Source organism: Nicotiana tabacum, chromosome 15, assembly GCF_000715075.1.
Source record: "Nicotiana tabacum cultivar K326 chromosome 15, ASM71507v2, whole genome shotgun sequence".
NCBI lineage: Eukaryota > Viridiplantae > Streptophyta > Magnoliopsida > Solanales > Solanaceae > Nicotiana > Nicotiana tabacum.
This window is the reverse complement of record NC_134094.1, coordinates 87055923-87080316: the sequence shown is the minus strand read 5'-3', so window position 1 is coordinate 87080316 and position 24394 is coordinate 87055923. Positions and strand designations below refer to the sequence as shown.

The 24394-nt window shown below is 33.9% G+C and overlaps 1 protein-coding gene across 2 annotated transcripts; it reads left to right on the top strand.

The window, feature by feature from the left end:
- Window positions 1-18037: 18037 nt before the first annotated feature.
- Window positions 18038-22552, top strand: LOC107832006 (putative U3 small nucleolar RNA-associated protein 11). Of its 2 annotated transcripts, XM_016659809.2 has the most exons (9): window positions 18038-18131; window positions 18264-18404; window positions 18501-18591; window positions 19231-19322; window positions 19416-19509; window positions 19614-19693; window positions 20891-20974; window positions 21946-22045; window positions 22131-22552. In XM_016659809.2, exons 2-9 carry the CDS (start codon window positions 18349-18351, stop codon window positions 22221-22223), a joined length of 690 nt encoding a protein of 229 aa, XP_016515295.1. In that variant the 5' UTR covers window positions 18038-18131; window positions 18264-18348; the 3' UTR covers window positions 22224-22552. The 2 variants fall into 2 exon arrangements, with proteins under 2 accessions (XP_016515295.1, XP_075087080.1); XM_075230979.1 differs by lacking the exon at window positions 18038-18131 and having other exon boundaries at window positions 18216-18404.
- Window positions 22553-24394: the final 1842 nt, after the last annotated feature.

Sequence of the window (24394 nt, the reverse complement as noted above, 5' to 3'; positions counted from 1 at the left end):
ATTTTAACAAATTTCACCACAAGCCGCAAAGCAGAGTTCAGCCATTCACAATCATTTTTAGATCCTAAGATATTGAGCAATAACCAGCGATATCCTAAATCTATTTCAATCAATATGATCTCCTAGTCATTTATATTCTGAGCTATTATAACTTTTTAGTTCTAATTGCTCTTTCCCAGTTACCTTTTTTTTTTCATTTTCACCACCTCGTCGTGGCCTACTCTCCCCTCGTGTACAAACATTACAAATGTTTAATCACATAATTTCCATAAGCCATGATTTACCACGGCCTTCCATGAAAAATAGAGAATTCATAAAAATTAGTTGAGCCAAAATTCCATCCTAGGGAAAAAGATAGAAAAAAAGAAAAAAGAAACACAATTATGGGAAACCATACAACTACAAAGAAATCTTCTATTCAGGGAGGAGGGTGGGAATGTGGTGGACTGATGGTGGAAAATTTTGTTTTGACTCACTCTCTCGAGTCTAATGTAATCTACTTGTACTGGTTATGCTTTTACATTTGCTACCAATAAAAGAAACAAAAAAAATACTCATGCAGGCAGCTAGAGGTTTAAGCTTCAATCTCAAATTCTTTCCTTTATACAAAACATTGCCTTTCTTTGCTTGTGCTGAAATTTGTTAAAATAGAATATGGGGGCAGTTGGAGGCGCCGGCGGAATCAGAGAAGAGGAGAGGCGATTGACGTTGTTGGACCTCTCTTGGTGTTGCTGAATTGGGGCTATCGAGTCGGGCTGATTGGGTGGGGTAAACGGGTAGATGGTTAGGTTGTTTCAGATTGTGCTACGTGTCTTACTAAAGGGGTCCGTTAGTTGTGAGGGTAAAAATATTAAAATAGGTAATGGTTGGAGTGGATAGTGAAGGAAAGTATAACATAGGTTACTGATAACTAATTTTCGATAGGAAAAGGACAGATTCGGCCCTTTTTCGTTTTAGAAATATAGTGATTTGAGATAGCTAATTAACGTTATATACAGTAAATACAAAACCACATAAAACCACATTACAACATATATTAACACATTAGACAACAAATGGAAACAAAAGCTAACGGTAATAGATTAGAGATCCAAACCGACATCCAAAAAGTTAGGAGACATAAGCATACGTCTTATGTTAAGATTGTGACGATAATTTATCGATCCATCACACACTGTTGGCACACGCACTCATTTACGTGGACTTCAGGACTTGAAGCAAACATATTAATGAACACCGGCTATCTTATCCAACCTACTACGTAAGAAACAGTTGGCACCTCTTCGAATTTGAAGAGTTGCATCTCTTCAGTTTGAACTCAACATTGTTTATAAATATCAGTTTATTCTCTCAGATTTTTCATACGAATTTCTGTCTTCTCCTCCTTTCTTCTGTATTGTTTTAACTACAAACAAAGCATCAGTAAGTGTGATTTGCTACCGATCTTTTTGTTCGCTGAAATATTGATGTTTGAAGTATCGCTACACCAGTGTGTAATTCGTTCTATCTTGGGAGGAAATAATCCACAACCTTGGGTACTAGGAGGGGATTAAATTCCTTAAGGAAATACTGTGAATTCAGTGGGCTCCGATTAAATTCTATTTCTTTTACATTTATGTTATTTTATCTTCTCCATAATTATTTTACAAATACAGCTAGATAACATAAAGTTCCATAATCATCCTATACTCCTAATAATGTTTTTCTGATTGTAGTTTGAAACTCATACTCATAAGTTGTCGGTTTATTCTTGTTAAATTGAATCTCAGAAAATGAACATGACCAGTCAATTCCGTTGATGAGAATATTTACATTAATAATTCTTTTCTGAAATGTTTAGTCGGTAGGAAAGTTTGAAAAGTCATGAGAAATAGGCGGTTTGTCGTGAACTGATGGTAAACTTTAATTATCTATTTTCCCCCAGGTTAGGTATTAGACTCTGTTAAAGGAAGAAAATACACTAGATTATCATGTGAACAATTATTATAAGCAACTTTATAAAACAAATAACCATTCTTTTCAATTCTGTTTTTTTTTGGGGTCATTCTTTTCAATTCTTGCACTATTTTTCTTTTGTGGGGCTAAAACTTGGCATTTAGCAAGAGGCCAGTTAAAAAATTATCGGCTTATTGCCAGCCATGATGTCAATTTTATGAATTTTGATTTTTGATGACGATTTCAAGTACTAGTAATTGAGTTCTAAATTTAATATTTATATATATTTAATAATTTTTTAAGTACAAATATATTGTTTGAGCAAAACTTACTAAGAGTTCAACCAAATTTGTTTCCGGGCTTCTAGCTCCGCCATTGCTTAGCGCATCTACTTCAAAAATTAATTATGATTGTTATAAAGGATTTATGGGAAGTCAGGTTGAACAACAAAGATGAAGAGTTTTAACACAATGATAAGAATATGATATTTATAATTAAGTTACGTGCTCAAACTACGAAAACATATATGTTGAGGTAAAATTACATGCGTTAAACTCGATAATATTGCCTTTTCTAGATATTGCATATAACGGGAACTTAATATATATGAGATTTTTTTTCTTGTGGAACACCAAAATTCAAGATTTATTTCCTGGAAAAGAGGAGTTTCTTCTAAGGTGTGCTGTCACTTTGCTGGAGAATTTAGTGATTTGTTAAGTTTTTTAGGGAAAAACACCAAACTTCATCTTCCATGAAACTTCTCGGAGAGTTGGTACATCAATTTTGTTGGACTAAAAGACAGAATAATGTGGCCTTAATTCTGTATTTTTCCTTACTCTATCACTGCAAATTAAGGATAAAGTACTAAGAATGTTTGAAATGTGAAATCTCTCAGGTACAACTTAACATGTAGTGCACGTTCTTTTTGGAATTATTCGTATTGTTTTCATGATCATGCAGAGGAAATAGATGCAGCTGCAGGCAAAGTTATCAATCTAGGTCTAGCAGTTTATAAAAATTAATTTTCAAATCACAATAAAACTCTTGTTTGCATTTACTTAAAAATAGCAACAAATGAGAGGACCAAATTAAAATTTTAGAAGCAAAAGCATTTGCTCGACAATGACAACACCAATATAATATGGCAAAATATATTAAAATCCAACTTACCAATTTCGTCTTGGTTAGGGTGAGACCAGAAAATAGATTCAACTTGCCAACTTGGTAATGTACCAATCGAATTTTAAAGCAGAAAAAAAAGACCGGTGTTATCTAAGTCAAAATTTTGCTACAAAAAATGATTTTGTGTAGCTTTCGAGTAGAAAATAAAAACTTTGAATTTTCTTCTTTTTCTAATCCTCAATTTTTGAATAGCCAAACTATTCTGATTTTGCGACACTGGCCACTTTCATCCAAATATACCTGTGACCTCCTTTATTTTTGTGACCATGCATATAGAATTGTAATAACTAGCTATTTTATCATCCATTTTTTTACATGATAATGTACTACTTTCATTCATATCTTCCGTGTTAGTTTGAAGTTCTTGAGAGATCAACGGATTATAAATACTATCAGAGGCGGATCCAGGATTTAAATTCTATGGGTTCAATTTTTAAAGTTATGGGTTCATATCTACTATTTTTATAATTTTAAAATAATTTTACATACAAATTTTTACTCCGCGTCAAAAGTTATGGGTTCAGTTGAACCCGTAATCAGTACACTACATCCGCCTCTGATTCTAGGTATGAAGATAATTTGTTACTAAGTAATTTGGCCTTAGTTCTGAATAAGAGTTTTTTCATAGATATACAAAATTATAAAGTTATTTACCCGAAATATTTGAAGTTAATTACTGTTTACCAAAAATAATTAACTTTTTTAATACAAATTATATACATTCTATCTAAATAGACTCCTTCCAACTATATATTACCTATTTTACATCCGTAATTAGCTTCTTTTTTTTCCATTCTCATCTCTCCTCTCTTCGCTTCCTCTATCGCCTCCCTCCTATCCTCCTAATCTCAATGTTTTTGCTGCAATTTAATTTCATCACTGGCGCTTGAGTCTAAAGTTGTTTTTAACTTGATATTTTTCATTATTTATGACTAAGAGGGTGTTTGGCTAAGCTTATAAGCTAGTCAAAGTAGCTTATAAGCACTTTTCTGCTTATCTACGCGTTTGGTAAAGTTAAAAGTACTTATAAGCCAATTGCTTATAAGTCAAAAATAAGCCAAAAGCCATAAGCTGGTCACTCCCAGCTTATAAATTTTTAGCTTATAAGCACTTTAAGTTTGACCAAAATTTTTATTATTTTATTCTTAAATATTCTTTTTTAGAACAAAACTCTTGCATCAATACTCACTGCCTCAAGTACTATTTCAACCTAACCCCTTCCCTCCGCCTCTTCAAGTCTGCAATGCTCATTGACTATTTAAGATAAGCAAATTCTCTATTCCTTTGCATATTTATATCTATGTGATTGTGTATTAATCTTTGAACTATATATAATAAATGAGGACATGTCAAATATTTTGTTATGTTGCTTTCTAAGTATTGTGCTGATAAAGACAGTGTTTGTTTCTCTTCAAATATTTTATCCTATTTAGATTTATTTTTTACTGAGAAACTTTTATCAATTTATTAATTATTATAACTTATGATTATATGCTTATCATAAAATAAATTATATTTATCATAAAATTTATCTTATCTAAGCACATTTGTATTTAAAATAAAATGACAAATAAAATATTTTGTATTTGGATCGATTTGGAATCTAAAATTTTGAAGATATTACGCCTTTATAGGTGTAAACACTTATAAGGTTATTTAAGTCATTTTAACAGAAAAAAGCTTATCAGCACTTTTTTTTATCAAATACTGTAACATCTTATTATCAATTTCAGCACTTGTATCCAAACGCGTAACTGCTTATTTATTAAATCAGTTTCAGCACTTAAAAGTGCTTTTTAACACCTAATGCTTATCAGCTAGTTCAAATCAGCTAATCCAAACGGGCTCTAAAACTTCGGTCCGTTAATGTGAATTTTTAGCATTTGTTCTCCTTCTTTCCTGTTTTCTTACTTTATTCAATAGGGCTAGCAAAGAAAATACCGTATCTCTAGCCAAACGCCATGAGAAACCTCGATTAGGGAGCTAGGAGTAATGTGTATTTATCAATCCTCAAATTGCTTGTGTTTGCAAATTTGATTATTTCTACATGAATAACTTAGTTATACATTTATATAAAGTTGTCACAAAGAAAATTATTTAAGTGGTTGTAATTGGTTAGAAGTACCAGTAGCACTGATCCTACTAATGGCGGTGGATCCCAATTTGTTTGTTGACACCTTAAAGGACAATTGGATTGGTGTCTCAGTTTGCCTAGTCATTGGTTGCTATCCGTTGCAAGAAAACATTAGAGTAATTTCAAACACTATAGGGATTGTTTCCTTTTGGTATATCCAGTTTGTGGATTAATTCTCCGCTTATTGTAAACAAAGTCAACAATATTAGCTCTTCTCCAACGACTTGTCATCGCTGCAATTTGCTTCGAAGATTATAGTCACCGCTAGTTGGTGTACAAATGAAACCGACAAACTGCACCAATCCGATAATTCGAGTCAAATCGAGAAAAAAATTTGATTATGGTTTGGTGTTGGAAAAAAAATCCCAAGTTGGTTTGGTTTGATTTTAACTAAAAAATATCAAACCGAAGCCAAACCAAACCAAACCAACCCGACATTATATGTATAGAAGTTTTAAATATATTTAATACATAAAAATATTTATTGTAGAGTAGTTTATAATATTTCTTAAGTTTTTTCATAGTTTTATCTTTTAACGTATTATTTCAAACTCGGCTTATAATTTTTGGATGCTCCAATAAGTTTTATAGTCCATAAATGCTCCAATTTGTTTTATAGTCCATAAATCCTAAATCAAAATCAAATCAACACTAATACTAATAAAACATTCAATTCAATTGTACTATGAATGAAAATAGTGTTGGATATCTATTTTTTAATTTTTTTCGTGGTTTAGATAAAATGTATAACTTATTTTTCTTTTAGTGGCTAGTCATGTAAATAATCTTATTAGTCGTAATTTTAAATTATGTTTGTTTTTATTAGAGCTTATTAATAATATTTATTTTATGCAATTTTATTATCTTTATTGTTGAATATTTTAGTACAATGTCATGACTCATCTCATATTTATGTTATTTTATTGAAAAACACATTATATAGTTCTGTCTTACTATGATTAAAGAAATATTTGGAGCACAAATTTTACGTTTTGTGCTATGAAGACTTTATGGGAAAAAATCCGAAAAGTCCGAGAAAAACTGAGATTAAAAAAATCAATTTTTTTTTGGTGTGGTTTGGTATTTAGATTTAATAACCCGATACAATTGGTTTGGTTTGGTAATTAGAAAATCCGAACCAACCCGACCTATGTACACCCCTATCGCTAGTGGTGGCAAAATGGTTAAAAGAAAAAAATTATTCACCCATATTATACATTAAAAAATGAGTTGGATAATGAACTTTTTAAAAACGAGTCAAATATGAATAAGAACCATATTATCCACTTAGAAAATAGATAACTAAGTGGATAACCAATGGATAACTAATTGGTTTAACTTTTACCTTTGTAAAACCTCAAATTGGGGATTCCTAAGTTTGAAAAATTTGTTTCAAAAGTGATCATATTCAAGAAGCCATGAATAATATGGGTATCTATATTATCCGCCGGTTAACCCATTTTTTACTCCGTTTTAAATATGAGTCGTGTTGGATAATTTACCCGTTTTTTTACATATACATTTTGACCCGTCCATATTCGACCCAACCCGCCCGTTTGCACCCTTAGTCACCACAATCGCAGTGAGTCGCTGGACATCACGACAATAGCCTCCTTCTCTGCTTTTTCTTCTCTACTAAATCAAGATTCCTGTTAAAATAATATATGAAATTTATCTACAATTTTCAAACAAATTTAAAATAAATTTAATACATCTATAATAACATACAACTTAAAAATAATTTTCCTACAACTATAATACAATATACAAGTTGTTTATAATTTATTTATAACTTCATACTATATTCATACAAGTTTAATACAACTACAATAACATACACCATAAATATAATTTTCATACAACTACTAACCACCACCATCAAGAATTATTTTTCATACAATACAACTATATATATATATATATATATATATATATATATATATATATATAAAATTTATTTTTATCCATATATATTATTTCTACAACTTGGTTACAACTTCCATACAACTTATTTATGACTTTCATACACCTTATTTATAACTTTAATATAATCTTAAAAATACAACTTTAAATGCAGTATGTTGTGTATGTGTTTTGTATGTCATATATTTTTCTTCCTCTTCGAGTTTTAATCTAAAATTCAGCAAACATCAACTCTAATATTCATCAAACACCCTCAAAATTTAGATATAAATTCCAAAGGGTATTCTAAATCGTTTGCAATACATTCAGTCCAAACAAATAATATTTTTTAAAAGCTCGAACTTGAATTCGAATTCAAATCTTCAGAGCTTTTTAATGGCTATCAATGGTGGAAAGTCAAACATCTTCAAAATTTATTGATTAACAATTTCAATATAAACAACAATTGTGCAACGGGAATAGCCAAACAATTGAAATTTATTGTTGAACTCCCTGAAAAAGAAAAAGAAAGGAAAAAGGAATAAGAAAAGAGAAGAGAAATAGAGAATATCAGAGGAAGAAAAATAGGGTAGAGGAAAGAAAACACAGAGATAGTGACGGACAGAGAAAGAGCGACGAAAATAGTGGATACACTACGTGATTAGAGGATAATTGATGCGTGTGTATTAGTTATTGTCTATTAAAAGTCTAATATAAATGGATACTTATTTAATACTAATTTTTATATAATTGGTAATTATATATTTAAATGTAATTAAGTTAAAATTCCTCTTGAGATAGTAAATAAGTTTATAATAAAGTATAGTTTGGTGAAAATTCAATATAGAAATGGGATAGATGATGTTGCGACTGATGTCTTGTCCAAAAGAACTGATGACTAGGCTGAATGTTAGTGGCTATTAGTTGTGCATCCCAAATGGCCCAAGATATTTTAATGAGCTACACTGATGAATTTGAAGTTCAAGAACTCATTTTTATATTGAGAATTGACCCATTAGCGATCTCAGAGATGCAGTTTGAACAAGGGATTATGAGATACCAAAGAAAAATATGGGTAGAAAGTTATGATCTACTAGAGGAAAAAGCTAATCCATGAATTGTATTCCACACAATTAATGAGCGGTGGGGTGGGTTTTGAGGATGGATTGGGGGTTTATTCGGGCATAGGCAAATGGGCGGGTCGGATCGGATATGGGCGAGTCGGATCGGATATGGACGGGTCAAAATGGGTAAGGTAGAAACAAATAAAATATCCGACGTCGGATAAAAAAATAGGTTAACCGGTGGATGATATTAATATCTATATTATCCATGACTTCTTGAATACGATCACTATTGGGAGAATTTCTAGTATCCCAAACTCGAGGAACCCCAAATTTGAAACTTTACAAATGTAAAAGTTAAATTCATTAGTTATTCATTGGTTATCCATTTTTTAAGTGGATAATATGGTTTTTATCCATATTTGACCCGTCTTTAAGAATTTTATTATATTATCCAATCCATTTTTAATGGATAATATGTGTGAATAACTATTTTTTATTATTATTTTGCCCCCACTATATGTTACACATCAATGAATCATAGCCATATTCTATTGGTTCTACATTATTATAGGATGTAAAAAATATTATGAAGGAATCTGAAATAAGAATGAAATTGTTCTTGTCCTTCCCTTTGCAACTAATAACTATTTTATTTCGAGTTTGGGAACACGTTGTAATGTACTTCATCAATAATAGACAAGTGTGTTAAATTTGCGCATTTCTTTGATCTAACGCAACTCGATACTACCGCCCAAACGGTCCAAATTTCTCGGATAATGTTCGCAAGTTACATGATATTTTCAGTTCAATTATTTCGTATCATGATCCCATTTTCCTTAATTCATTTTTGAAAACTTTTAAGAGTAACTAGAATCGAATATTGACTTGATTTTTCGACTAACCGTTCCTAACCAATTAAAATTTGAACTTCTTGTGTAATTCACCTGCATGCCTTGCATTACCTAACCCCATTAATGCATTGCTCGAGTATATCCTCTTAAGACTTTTTTCCTCTGCTCCATTGCCACTCTTATTTCCACCGAACAAATTCAATTATAAGACCAATATAAAATATAGTTAATACAATTAAAGAGTATCTTCTTATATTTATGCTCAATGTATCTCATAAGATTAGTTTTTAAGTATAGATATATTATTATGTGATGTATTTCACATTTCACAAAACATTTCGGGGTCATTTTAATTGAGATACCTTTGTCCAACCCTAACTTAGCCTAATTCTCAGCGAACTAGATGAAAACACATATAAATGAATCCCAAACTATATTCATTTCATGAGTATCACTAATTCACTATCCATCAGCCTAAAACCGGTAATTTCAAATTATTTTTCATCTTCCTAAAGGATATCTTGGTCGGCTGATCATGTTGGCTATTTTCAGTCACAATAATGCGCTGAAATCTATTATAAGATTGTTCTTCAGCTAACCTCATAAAGGTGGCATGCATCTTTCTTCATTACTAAAATAAAGAGCGCTCAGCGCATCATCACTCTACGTATAATTCATCTTTCATTCTTTCTAAATTTCAATCTATCAATCACTACTCACTGTAGTAATTTAGGAAAATCTTTCTTTTTCACTCGAATCCATTATTGATCCAATTTTTGAATTTTCCCTATTATGCCCTTTTAAAATTTAAAATTTTGGTATATTTTGCATGTCCCGCTCTACACTGTCCCATTAGGGGTCGTTTGGTATGAGGTATAAGAAGGTATAGTGCTGGTATAAAAATTTAATACCACCTTAATACTTTGTTTGGTTAGCAAACCTGGTATAAGTTATCCCGGGATTATAATTAGTACCAGGATAATTTATACCTTGTAGAGGGTGAGGTAATTAGTGTCGGGATAACTTATACCTTCTTCTTAGAAATTATGCAATTGTCATTTATAATACAACATACCAAACAATGGATAAAAAATAATACCAAGATAACTAATCACAGCATAACTAATCCCAACATAACTTATCCCGGCATAAGCCGTATTCGAACCAAACAACCCCCTTAGTGTTTTATACTACCATGTCCATTAAGCCCATATCTCTTGCCTTGGTCCATCGCCACTCCTATTTTCTACTAAGCAACAACTCAATTCTAAGACCAATATAATATAGTTGGATAATACGATTAAAGGGTACTTTTTTTACATTTATGTATAGATAAATTATTATGTGATGTATTCTACAAAGCACAAGAAATTTCTGAATCAATTTAGGAAGAGTTAACCTTAGTAACTATCCAACCAACCACTTAAATTAAAAATAGTCGGCGCATATATAATATATGTGTAATATGTATATATCTATATATAACAGTATATAATTGATGTGTAAAAAGTAAATATTAAATCGAGTCGCCTATTTCAAATGTTTGGTACGGGGTCAGTTATACTCATACTACATTTCTGCACCTTGCGTGGAGATCTTGGAGCGGAGCTGCGGTGGATGACGGGAGCTGAATCTGAAGATGTTCATGCCTTCCGGGTGTGGATACCACTTGTCCCTGGGTAGTTTTAGAGTTAAATTCTGTTTATGTACATTTCAAACAGAAGTTATATTTATTTCATATCAGTTTTTGCAATAATCCAGTCTTAGTAGCTCATGACTTGTACTACCAGTCCTTGGGATATTGTATGGAATTTAGATATATCATTTGTTGGACACCTTTATTTTATTAGAATTATGTTAACTATTAATTGGATGACCTTGTATATTTGTGCTTCGTGTACTATATTCATGTGTTCACACCAGTTGGGGGATTTTATTGTGATAGCCCATGTATATCATTCTGATTTAGTTGCTAATGAGGGTCATGAGACTTGGGTAGACTTCCTGTTAGTTAGCACAATAGGTTTTGACGTGATTTCTAGGTGATTTGGCCACAATTTGTGATTTGGGTGTTCTACATGTATGGGAAGTTTGCTTTGTCTTATGGTTTTGGTATTACGGGATTGAGTTAGTAGAGTGTTTTAGCTGCCGAGATGTGTAAAGACCCGGCCGGTCGTTTTGAGTATTACAACCCCGTTTTTCTATTTACTGCTCAAATTAAACTTTATAGTTGTTGTGTGAATTGCCGGGGTAATTGGTTCGAATCCAGTGAGGTTTTGTAAGAATTGGAACACTTAGTTCCAAGGTTTAAAGCTTAAGATAAAATAGTGATCGGATGCGGACTTATGTGTAAATGACCTCGAATTCGAATTTTGATAATTTCAATAGCTCCGTATGGTAATTTTTGACTTAAGAGCGTGTCTGAAAAATTATTTGGAGGTCTGTAGTGGAATTTGGCTAGAATTGCCGAAAGTTAAATTTTTGGGAAGTTTGACCAGGGGTTTGACTTTTTGATATCGAGGTCGGAATCCGATTCTGGAAATTGAAATAGGTCCGTAATATGAAATGTAACTTGTGTGCAAAATTTGAGGTCAATCGGACGTGATTTGATGTGTTTCGGCGCAAGTTATAGAATTTGAAGTTTCAAAGTTCAATAATTTCGAATTGTGGTGTAATTCATCGTTTCGATATTGTTATGTGTGATTTGAGGCCTCGAGTAGGTCTGTATTATGTTATGAGACTTGTTGGTATGTTCGGACGGGGTCCCGAGGGGGCTCGGGTGAGATTCGGATGGTTAACGGATCAAATTTGGACTTAAGGAAATGCTGGAACCGCTGCCTACTGGTGTGATCGCACCTGCGAAGATTTTGATCGCAGGTGCGAAGCCACATGTGCGCGAGATCAGTCGCAAAAGTGGCCAAGTGTGGAACTGGGCAGTGCTCGCAGGTGCGAGGAATTTTCCGCATCTGCGAGGCCGCATGTGCGAAGGTGTTAGCGCAGATGCGGACTAGGGCTGGCGTGAGGCGACCGCAGGTGTGAATGGGAATGCGCATCTGCGAGCCCGTAGATGCGAGAAAACGGCCGCAGATGCGAGGTTTTAGAAGGCTAGTTGTTTCCGCAGGCGCGCATCTTTGTCCGCAAATGCGGATGCGCAGGTGCGAGCCCAGACACCGCAGGTGCGAAAATACCTGGGCAGTGTTTAAAACAAGGGTTCCGAGATTTTTTTTCCATTTTCGGATTTTGGAGCTCGGGTTGGGCGATTTTGGAGAGGAAATTTTCCACCACACAACCTGGGATAAGTGTTCTTAACTCCCTTGTGATTATATTCCATGAATTAATCTTCATATTTGGTGTAAGATTATTGAATCTTCAAGAGAAATAGAAGGAAATTTCTATAATGTCACAAAACGAGTTTTTCAAGTTTGAATACCGATTTGGAGTCGGATTTGAGTGAAATTAGTATGGTTGAACTTGTAATTGGATGGGTTGTCGTATTTTGTGAGTTTCGTTGGATTTCGAGATGTGGGCTCCACGAGTTATTTTTGGGTCACAATTTCAGATTTTTGAAAAATATTAGTATTTGACATGGAATTAATTTCTATAATCTTTGTGGGCTAAATCAAATTAATTGTTACTAGATTCGAGCCGTTTGGAAGTTGATACGTGCATAATGGGATTTTTGGAGCATTGTTTAGCTTGCTCGACTTTGGATTTGGCTTATTCGAGGTACGTAACTCTTCTAATCTTGGAGCTGAGGGTATAAACCCTGAATATACGTATTATGTGAATTATTTATAGGTGACGCACATGCTAGGTGACGGGCGTGTGGGCGTGCACTATAAAAATTGTGACGTAATTGGTTCCATGAAATTTTATAGTCAAATAATATTGGCATTTTCTATGTAGTTTTATATGCTGAGAATTATATTAAAAATCATGTTGAGGCTATGTGCCGGTATTATTGGGACCCACAGAGGCCATATTGCTATGAAATATTTGTTTAAATTGAAAAATTTATATTCATTTCATTGCATATCATATCTCAGTCTCCGTTGTTATTTATTGATACATCATATCATCATTTTGGGCTATTCTCATGACATTGTGAGCCCATGAGAGAGAGACTGGAGAGATTGATGACTGAGGGAGGCCGAGGCCTGATTGTGAGGATATTTTATGGATCGGGGATGCCCGCCTACAGCAAGCCTTATTGGCTTCTTATTGCACGTGAGTTGGCCGTGCAGCACGTGAGTTGGTCATTATTACTATTATATGGATCGGGGCTACCCGCCTGCAGCATGCCTTATTGGCTTATTATGGCACGTGAGTTGTCCGTGCGGATTCTGATATGATATTATAGCACGTGAGTTGTCCGTGCAGCACGTGAGTTGTCCGTGCAGATTATAGCGCTTGGGTTGTAGGAGCCCCTCCGGAGTCTGTACACACCCCAGTAAGCGCAGGTACCTACTGAGTGCGAGTGCAGAGTGCCGAGTGCTGAGTGACTGGGAGGCACGAGTGATTGTGAGGTATGCCCGAGTGGCAAAAATGATTGTGAGATATGCCCGAGTGGCAAGAGTAATTGTGAGGTATGCCCGAGTGGCAAGAGTGATTGTGAGGTATGCCCTAGTGGCACGGGTGACTGTGAGGTTTGCCCGAGGGACTGTAAATGAGTGATGTTCTTCCCGAATGGTTGTTTATAATTTTATCACTGAGTTGCATCGCATTGGCATGCACACATGACATACAGGCATAGAGATGTATTTTTTCTCATACTATATAACATCACATCAGTTAAGATTTCTCACACATTTTGATAGATGGGCATAGTGATACATTTGTTTTACACGGGTTATCCGGAAGGAAAATAAAATATATTATTTATTATTGAAAAGATTTTTGGAGAAATTTATTATTTTCAAACTATTCATATTATTGGCAACTTCGGCAAACGATTTGGGTTTTCATAGATGTATTTGAAAGAAAGAACTACTATTTTTGAAATCATTATTTGGATGAGTATTTTATCCCTTAGTTACTTCTGGTATTATTTGCTTTATGTTGTTATGGACGGTAGTGGATTATTGGTTTTGGACTCGACCTTGGTGGAAGCTCGTCACTACTTTCAACCTACGACTAGGTTTGTTACTTACTCAATACATGGGGTCGGTTGTACTGATACTATACTTCTGCACATTGCGTGCAGATGTTGGCTGTTGTTGTTGCTGTGCTCGATGGTTGCGGGATTTGAAGATGTACCTGCGTACCTGTTGTAGCTGCCTTTTGTTCAGGGTAGCCTTAGATTTATAAAAGCTCTGTTTATGTATTATTCAAACAGACTATGTATTTATTTCATTTTTGCTTTGTATACTATATTTTTAGAAGCTTATGATTTGTACTACCAGTTCTTGGGAATTGTATAAGATTTGGATCTTTATTCACTTAAATTGCTTTAATAATTATTATTAAAATTGGTTAGTTAAAAATTGGCTTACCTAACGGGATGGGTTAGGTGCCATCACGACTAGTTCGATTTTGGGTCATGACAAGATATTTATTTCACTCATGATTCCGAATGGAGGATGGGGACCTGGTGTATCGGGCCATGTGCCGCGACGAGGTTATATTAAGGTAATATTTGTTGTAGTTGTTGCGGGTATCTTGTTTCTTCCTTGTGGATTGGATTCACAGTATGGTATCGGTGTGGAGTCGTGCCTGTTGAACTTGTTTGATAGTTATTTCATGTGTTCCTCTTTTCATATTCAGTCGTGTTTGAGTCATGCTTGTTGGGTTTGGATTGCGAGGGGTGTGCACAGGTGGCATTTGGTTTGTTAGTCGAGTGAGTAATTATGAGTTCCGCATGTTTCTTGTATCATTGTTAGTGTTGTGAAGGTCTGGAACAAGGTTCTAGTTGATATGAGTCTATTTGCCGGTATCGGGCTTCGTAATAGGCAGCTATTGTGGTCAAAGTTATTGTTATGAGCATATGGGCGATGTGTTATGTCGTGTGGTATTATCTTGTGAATGTATGCATGAGCTGTTGCATCTAGTTGAGGATTTTACAATGGTTTTATGTGATAATATGGCCCTTAGTAGATGTGAAAATTTGGTTCTAAGGCTTACGACATGAGTGGAAGGAATAACCTTCGCTTGGAATAATGTTGTCGGGTTTATGTGGATTGGGGTGATGTGGGATCACCCGTGATTATGTGCTTGGTGAGTTTATACAATGACTTGATGGCATGGGAAAGACTCTTGGCACGTTCGAGGACGAACGTTTGTTTAAGAGAGGGAGAATGTAACGACCCGACCAATCATTTTGAGATTTAACGATACATTCAGTGGTTCGGAGTCTTGAATAACGTCATATTGTGTATTATGGCTTGTGTGCGCGGTCGTAATTGATTTATGGATGCTTCAGGATGAATTTGGATGAGTGGTTCTTACTTTAGAAGCTTAAGTTGAAAATGTTGACCGAGGTTTGGCTTTTGTGAAAACGACCCAGGAACGGTATTTTGATGGCTACAACAGGTTGGTATCGTAATTTTTGACTTGGGCATATGCCCGAAATCGAATACGGAGGTCCGTAAGTTGATTTGTGCTGTTTTGCCAAAAATTGGGGACTTGAGGTTTAGAAGTTTGACCGTAGGTTGACTTCATAGTTATCGTGTTTGAATTTCTGTTTCAGTACTTGGAATAGGTCCATTTTGTTATTTGAAACTTGTTTTCAAAGTTTGGCGTCATTCCAAGTTGATTTGAAAGGAATCGGACGCGTGATTGTGTTTTTAAAAGTTCTTGAGTTTCTCGTTGATTTCATGTATTTTGGAGGTCCGATTCATGGTTTTAGATGTTATTTTGATGATTTGATTGCGCGAGTGAGTCCGTGTTATGATTTCATTCTTGTGTTGATATATGGTGTGGAGCCCCGAGGGCTAGGGTGAGTTTCAGACACGTTTCAGAGAGTTCATAGAAGGTTCAGATTTTGCTGGTGTTCTGATCTCGCATTTGCAAGAAATATATCGCATTTGTGAGTATCACATTTGCGTGCTCTTCTTTGATTTTGCGAAATGCACTGTGGCCTGAAATTTGCGAACCCCCATTGCATTTGCAATATTGGCCTGGGCTGCATAGTGGTCGCATTTGCAATCATCTTGATCGCTTTTGCGATATGTCTATAGTTCGCGATTGCGAACATATCATCGCATTTGCGATGACAACATGGGTGTGAAGGTCTTCGCTTTTGCGATTATTTCCTAGCATTTGCAAACCACAGGTCGCAATTGCGACTGGACATAAGATCTGAGGAGCGAGATTTTGGTCTCATTTTCATATTTTGGAACCTTAGACTCAGTAGGAGGCGATTTTGAAGAGGGATTTTCATCTATAACTTTTGGGTAAGTGATTTTAATCAATTTTTAACTATTTTACATGATTATATATGAGATTTAACATCAAAGTGAAAATTTGAGAAACTTTGCCTATGTTTTGAAAAATGAGAATTTGTGTTTTGAGAGTCGATTTGGAGTCGGAGTTTGAAACAAAATACATATATAGACTCATGGGGTTATGGGTGGTCGGAATCTACTCTTGGACCCGGATTTTGACCGGACGGTCCCGGGCTTAACTTTTGTTGACTTTTGAGGAATTATATAAAAATCATAGCTTTATTTATTGAAATTGAGTTCTCTTGCATTATTTGATATTATTAAGTCGATTTTATTTAGATTTGAGCCCAGCGGAGGTGAATTGTAAAGGAAAAACTATTTTAGAGTATTGATCGAGGGCTTTTGAGGTAAGTATCTTGCCTAACGTTGTGTGTGGGAACTACCCTGTAGGGATCAGTTTGTTTGCACTATTTGAACTACGTGAAAGACGTGTACACGAGGTGACGAGTGTGTACAAGACTTATATGTGGAAACTTGACCGGTTTAGACTCTTAGGGTTCTTATGTATATTAAATTGAAGTTGCCTTATCATGTTATATCCTCCATTGCTAACTTTACCCTTACATACTTTATTTGAAGTTGATTAGTTCACGTTCTATCCTTTATTGCCGAATATACGCTTATATGCTTTAATTGAAGTTGTTGCCTCTTTTATTTACATGTTATCTCTTCCATTGTTGATTTATCCTCATTTGAAGTCATTATTACATGTTATCTCTTCTATTGTGATTTATCCTTATTTGAAATCGTTATTACATGTTACCTCTCTTATTGTTGAGTTATTCTTAATTGACATCAATGTTACATATCATCTCCTTATTGTTGAGTTATTCTTATTTGATATTGTTGTCACATATTATCTCTCTCTTTGTTGAGTTATTCATATTTGAAGCCATTATTACTTGTTATGTCTTTCATTATGAGCTCATTATTCCGTTTTATTGTGTTTTGTTTATTCTTGTGTTGATTTACTTGCCGAACTCCTGTGTTATTGTTGTTGTTGTAGTACTCAGTATTGTTGAGCCGAGGGCTATGTGTGATTGCAGTATTGGAATTGTTTTTAAGAAAATATTGTGCCATATGGGCACATGTAGTGCGAGTTATTATATTGTGTTGGTCCATCGCATGAGTGGTATTTTCCACTAAGCAACAACTTAATTCTTAGACCAATACAATATAGTTGGATAATACAATTAAAGGGTACTTCTCTACATTTATGTTTATTTAAACTCGTGAGATTAGTTTTAGGTATATATAAATTATTATATGATGTATTCTACATAGAACATGAAATTTCCGAATCATTTTATGAAGAATTAACCTAAGTAGCTACTCACCCAACCACTTAAATTAAAAATAGCAAGCGAATATATAATATATGTGTAATATGTATATATCTATGTATAGTAGTATATAATTGATGTATAAAAAATAAATATTAAATCCAGTCGGCTATTTGTGTAAAAATCCTAATAAAATACCTTGGCCCAAACCTCAGTTAGCCCAATTCTCACTTTATAGCCCAATTAATAAAGCCCAAATTTTAAATACCAGCAGCTCTATCAAACCCTCCTTTCTTTTTCGCTTCTTCCTCTGATTTTATTTCTGAAGTTCAACTGTATGTTTCTCTTTGTCTCACTAATTATAATATGAGTCTTAGTGGATTTCCTTATTCTTGTATCGAATATTTCTATTTTCTAATTGGTTTTGATGTGGGTCTTTTACAATTGCTTTGTTTTGCTGATTTTAGGCGGTTCTCTGTAGTTGCTACTTGGTAAAAGGTGAAATCTTTGGAAAAATAGTCATTGTCGTTTCAGTCAATCAATTGTAGAAAAATGTCATCGTTCAAGAATGCTATTCCTAGACGAGCTCATAAGGAGCGAGCTCAGCCGTAAGTGACTCTCTAATTACTTTCATAGATACTAATTTCTTTGCTTTGAGTTGCTTTAGCTTAATCTTGTTTTTTTTTTGTTGTAAATTTTATCAGACAAGCAAGGAAAAAATTTGGGTTGCTCGAGAAACACAAAGATTATGTGGTTCGGGCCACAGCATTCCATAAAAAGGAGCAAACTTTACAGGTAAATTTGTTTTTTGTTCTACAGGGAATTGAAAGGGTTATATGATATTAGTTGAATTAGACTTGGCAGTCCATGAAAAATTGAAGTAGTTTTATAGCTTAAAACGTGATTGAGACATGAATAAGCTATAAGGGTTGTGTGATATTTGTCCCCGGGGCTTAGTTCAAGTGGCAAAGATTGAGGGACTTGTGACTTAGGTCAGTGGTCACAGGTTCGAGCCCTGCTCCATGCGAATCAAGCCTGGTATTTAGGTGGAGATGGGTAGAAGGGCAGGCCCATTATTACCGAGTTTCAAAGGCTGCGGTTGGTCCAAAAGGTTGGCCCCAGACGTATTTTTCGGTCATAAAAAAAGGTTGTGTGATATATGTTGCAAGGTCCAACTTTGTTATTTCACTGAAGAAAAATAAAGAAAGGATGGAAGAAGGAAAGAAAGTCAGCCTGCCACAATGGGGCTTTTACAGTTTATTTGTATTAAAAGATCACAATCCTTGGCTGTGTTTGAAAGTAGTCAATTTGAATGGATTCTTAAATGTTCTTTTGTTTTTCCTTTGGTTGTACCTTTATCGCTTGCCCTCAGGGATTTGTTACATTACAGTTGATCTGATATGTGAATAATACTCTTCTTTATTTGCTCTACAGAAACTCAAGGAAAAAGCAGCATTTCGGAATCCAGATGAGTTCTACTTCAAGATGGTTAAAGCAAAAACTGTTGGAGGAGTGCATAGATTGGAGTAAGATATGAATAATCGTATTTGTTAGTTGAGGTAATTTCTTCCTCAATTGTGATTGACCTGAATTTTTGGACACTGTTTCAATGTTTGCAGGAGCCAAGTAAATAAATACACTCAAGACGAACTCATGCTAATGAAGACTCAGGATATAGGCTATATTTTACAGAAAGTTCAGTCTGAGAAAAAGGTTTAGTGTTACCTATTGTGGTTCGTGTTGTAATTTACTCTCTCTTTGCAGAGAATTGAGAGCTATCACCCTTCCTTCTTGTCAGTAACTCTTATTCTATGCAGAAAATTGAAAAGCTAACTGCCATGCTGCACTCTCTTGATGATCAGCCATCAAATAGACGTGTTTACTATGCCGAAGACAGGTTAGATATAAGACCTCTTGAATTTTTAATCCCTCTTTGCACATTCTGTGTATAGGATTGGGAAAACGTGGCTTTACAGTCTTGTTTTGATGTGCCTATACACTCAAAATACAATCACGTCTCAAATTATCTTGTTGATTGCCATTGACCTGACAACTTGCATTCAATATTTAGCTTTCTTCATAGGTGAAACCTCATTAAACTTTAGAAAATGGTTGACGGTTACCATACGACTAAATGACTCATTTGGAGATATCCATTTGATAATAATTTATTGTCCTGGCAAACTGCATTCAATGTTTAGCTTTCTTCGTGAATTGAAACTTCATCACTTGATCAATGTTATATAACCAATTGAGCTGTGTCTATGGAGGACTAATGATTTCCTACTGTTTTGTAGTATTATCTCTAATGGATGCACAAGCTTTATTCACAAATAATCTCCTCACATTACCTCCCTCTGGTTTCCTTTGTACTAATAAAGCAGCCATAGCATGCATATTTCTAAATAGCACTCATGGCTGAGTCTCTTAAGAGCCTGAATTAATATTTAAATCGTTGGAACTAGCTCAACTTGGACTCTTTGAGAAATAAAAGGCTAAAACAAAAAACAAGTAACGGAAATATTGAATCATTTTAACTCTAAATGGATCTCACTGTCAAGCTTTAATCATGCTGCAGGATTTCAGCCTTCCAGCATTTGTAATTTTCAGTATCTTTTCATTTCTTACAGCCTGTAAACCTGGTTTATTTAGCCTCAAACAATCAGAGCTTGCCATTTTTCAATAACTTTTATCATTTTTTTGGTTCCCTATTCTCAAATTCCCACCTTTTTGAGAAGTGGATCACGTGAGGCCATATAGGGGATGCTTAAGAGCTTTATATTGAATCTATTATAATCATCTTGGACCGCCAGGAACGAGGTTGATTTAGTCTATCGTACACCTTGCATTATGGTGTTTGCGTTGGATTAGAGTTGTTATGTCTTTTTATTCCTTGGACTCTGATCGCAACTTCCTCCGAGATGGCATATTTTGTAGCATTTCTTTAAGTTATTTTCCCTCCCTTTTCATGTATATAGCACTTTAAATTTGCTGTTTTTGTTAAAAAATATTTTTTGATGCTGCAGTTCCTATTCAAATTCCTTACTTTCTTTGCTCTTTTTTTTTTTTTGGGTTTTGTTTTGTTTATTGACAGGGAGGAGGCAGAAGAGCTAGCGTCTAAAGCTTCAAAACATAGTAATCTGAATGCTTCTGGGAACTTGCCTAGTAGTATTAGGAGGTAATGTAAGCTTTTTCCTCTTATGTTGTAAAGCAGATTAATGTATTATGTTTTGAACTTGTATAAGATTAGGAGGAAATGTAAGCTTTTTCATGTATGTTTTGGTAAGAGCGCAACTTGCGACATGTGGGTTAGGCACGTCACGGTTCGAATCTCGCTGCAGAAAAAAGTCTGGTATTTAAGTGGAGAAGGGTAGAAGGACGGGCTCATTATCCACCGAGTTTTGAACCTTGTGTCACTGGCTCTTGGATATACCTTGTACTGTGATTACAGATATATGGTTTCATGGGTGACGGGTCTCCTTAATTGATTAGCATAGGATGTCGGTTCACTATTTGTCTTTCGGACATAGGAACTACTAGTTTAGTGATTTATAGAACAATACATCAACTGCAAAGGAACTTACATATCGTTTTTTATCCATATAGCTGATAAAGTTTTTGAAAAGGTTGTAGTCCTTTTTATACTAGAAAGTGGTCTTCTGCATTTTGTGATGTAGGCTCACAAGTGCCTTGTTTTCTTTTCATAGTCATTTATTTTTGAAGCTGAGGTTGTTCTTGCTTACAACCACCCTCACTTGAACCCCAATCAAACAATTTGTAACTGCAGGGAGGAAGTTAATCTGTTCAGAATGCAACTGACAAAAAGTATCCATTGGCAATATGCCTAAAAGAACCTAATCTGTTCAGATTACTTGATGTTTAAGTGTCGTCTTGTTGACGCTTCTGCTGTTTGTTCATCAAAGTCAGCTGTTACAAGTTCTATTCTTGGTTGTTCAAGATCCACCAATGCGTCACCACTCTGTGTAGAAGTGATAGGTTAAAAGTTGATTATAGGAATTGCCATAATCATTTGTTTTGTTTCCTTATGCCGGGGTAGGGGCGGATTCTTCCATAAATGGGTTCGCTAATTTCCTTTTGGTTTCAAGGCAAAGATGGTCAAACTTTTCATTATTGGAATCTCCTGCGCAGGAAGACAGCTACTTCTTACCGAGAGTTGGAAGCAAGAAAGAGCAGAGTGAGAGATCTAGAGAAACTATACATGGACATGGTCATGCAGAAAGAATTACAGGTGTTTATTCATTTTAAAGTTATATCTTCGTCGTATTCAACGATCATAAGCTTTGATTCTAGAATTACTTTTGTCATGTTACCAGAAATCGGGAAGAAAACGCAGACTTCGTGAAGAAGAGCTTGTTAACCCAACAACCAAACCTGTCTACAAGTGGAGACAAGAAAGGAAACGCTGAGAATTTCTATCTATGATGCAAGTCGGGAAGTGTTTGGATAGTCATATCAAGAATTCGGGTGAAAGTGCGTAGAGCAGCTGCCTACAATTTTTTTGGGTTGCTTCCATCAGGGCGAGATCTTAAATGGAACTTCTGCAACATCCATTCTTGGAAACAAAGCTGGATATGGGTGTTGTATCATGAATCATATTGTTGAACATCTTAAACATTTCTGTAGAATATTAGGAATATTCATAATTCCATTTGGTGCTTCAGAGGCTCTAGCTGTGTAATGACAATTGAATGTGTGAATGAACTTCTTTCACATTATAGGCCTTTGCTTTTGGAAATTGGCGTGTCATGTGTGCAAGTGCAAGTGCTTGTGAAACTTTTGCGACTTCTTCTTTTTTTTTTTTATATTATAATTATACATATGGGAGAGAGGAAGAGGAAAAGAGAGGAGGGTATTACGGAGTAGGGAATCCAAGCCTCACCAACAAGTCGTAAGTTAAGCTAATTGGGCGACCGTTCTTGTACATGGTGGGAGGGGTAACGGCAAACGCACGGGAAATGCACTTCTATTAAGCTTAGTTGTTGTTGTTGTATATTAGTAAGCGAATGAAATTTATCAAACAAGTTACAATTACAAAGTTCTTCCATCAATTTTGAAAGAATCTATTTTTCTAAGTAGCTTTAAAATATCAGATGCATACCTGTTGAGATTTAAATTTGAATAGTTTTTTTATCTTTTATATGTAATATTAAAAAATAAAAAATAATTGATTTTTTGAATAATTTTTATCTATAACAGCCAAATAACATTTAAACGTCAAATGCTGTTATAGGTGTATAACAGCCATTCACTGTAAAAGCCAAAAAATATCGGAACAAACAAGTCTGTTATAGAGAGGATTGACTATAGTTAAGTTAAGTGGCATATTAAAAAAAAAAAAAAAGGCTATGTGACACTGTTAAAACAAAATTTAAAAATATCTTGGACAAATCTAATCTGGAAACAACATATGTTATTTGAAGTAAACCTAATCCATTATACTATATATTTGGCTTTTTAATCCATTAAATTTCTGAAGATATACATGTATGTTAATATTATATTAAAAGGACAGTCAGACTTGAGGTTAAGTTAAGTGGCTATTGAGAAAAAGCCATTTAGTACTTTTAAGACAATCTAAAAAGATTTTGGAGAAATATAATTTGGACAACAAACGTTATTTGAAGTAAAACTTATCTATTGTGCTATATATTTGGCTTTTTAAATTCATTAAATTTCTGAAGATTTACATTAAGTTAAATTCTAACATTAATACAGTTATTAAATTTTGACTAAAAAATATTTGAGAATTGATAACATCAAACCAAATTTTTATCATTTTATTTGTGGTTACAAACATTAAATTACATAATAGTTCTTAAAAAGAACACATCGCCTAATATTACAAAAATTGTTTCTCTTAAAATATTATAAGCCATAAAAATGCATTGAAACTAATGAGCCCAAAATATTAACAAAATAGTAAAGAGTAAGTTATATAGATAAATGCTATTATTTCTTTTATTTATTTGAATTGGAACAGCAATTACGTGATTAGTTTCAAGCTAATAAAAAGTTAAGTGGCGAGCTAATAAAAAGTTATTTAGCAATTTTAAAACAATATTAATTAGGCCATGTAATAAAAATAAATTAAAATTAAAATATAATTTTTGATCTAAAGGTAAACTTTTTGAATTTGGATTGAAATACTATACAAAAAATTATTTTTGGTTGAAAGATAAATATTTTTTTTGAAACATGAATATGGTGAAGGATTTTATTTTAAACAGAAGTTTTTAATTAATATATTTAACGTTCTTTTAAAACCATGAATGTGTTAATTTTATACCAACATATAAGTGAAAATATTTAAGAATATCTTATAAAACAGTAAATTAAATTTTTTATTTAATTTCTCTCACAATTACATAGTGATATTTTCTTTGGTGCACGAATACAGTACCTTTACACATTGTTGCTGCAATTTTGGTTCTTGTAACTCTATACTTATTGGAAACATCTAACAAAAGTTTTATGATTTTTACCGACTAATGATGAAATATAAAATTTGATTATGTTGATTCGATTAATATACGGAGCAAAAGCAATATATATATATATATATATATATATATATATA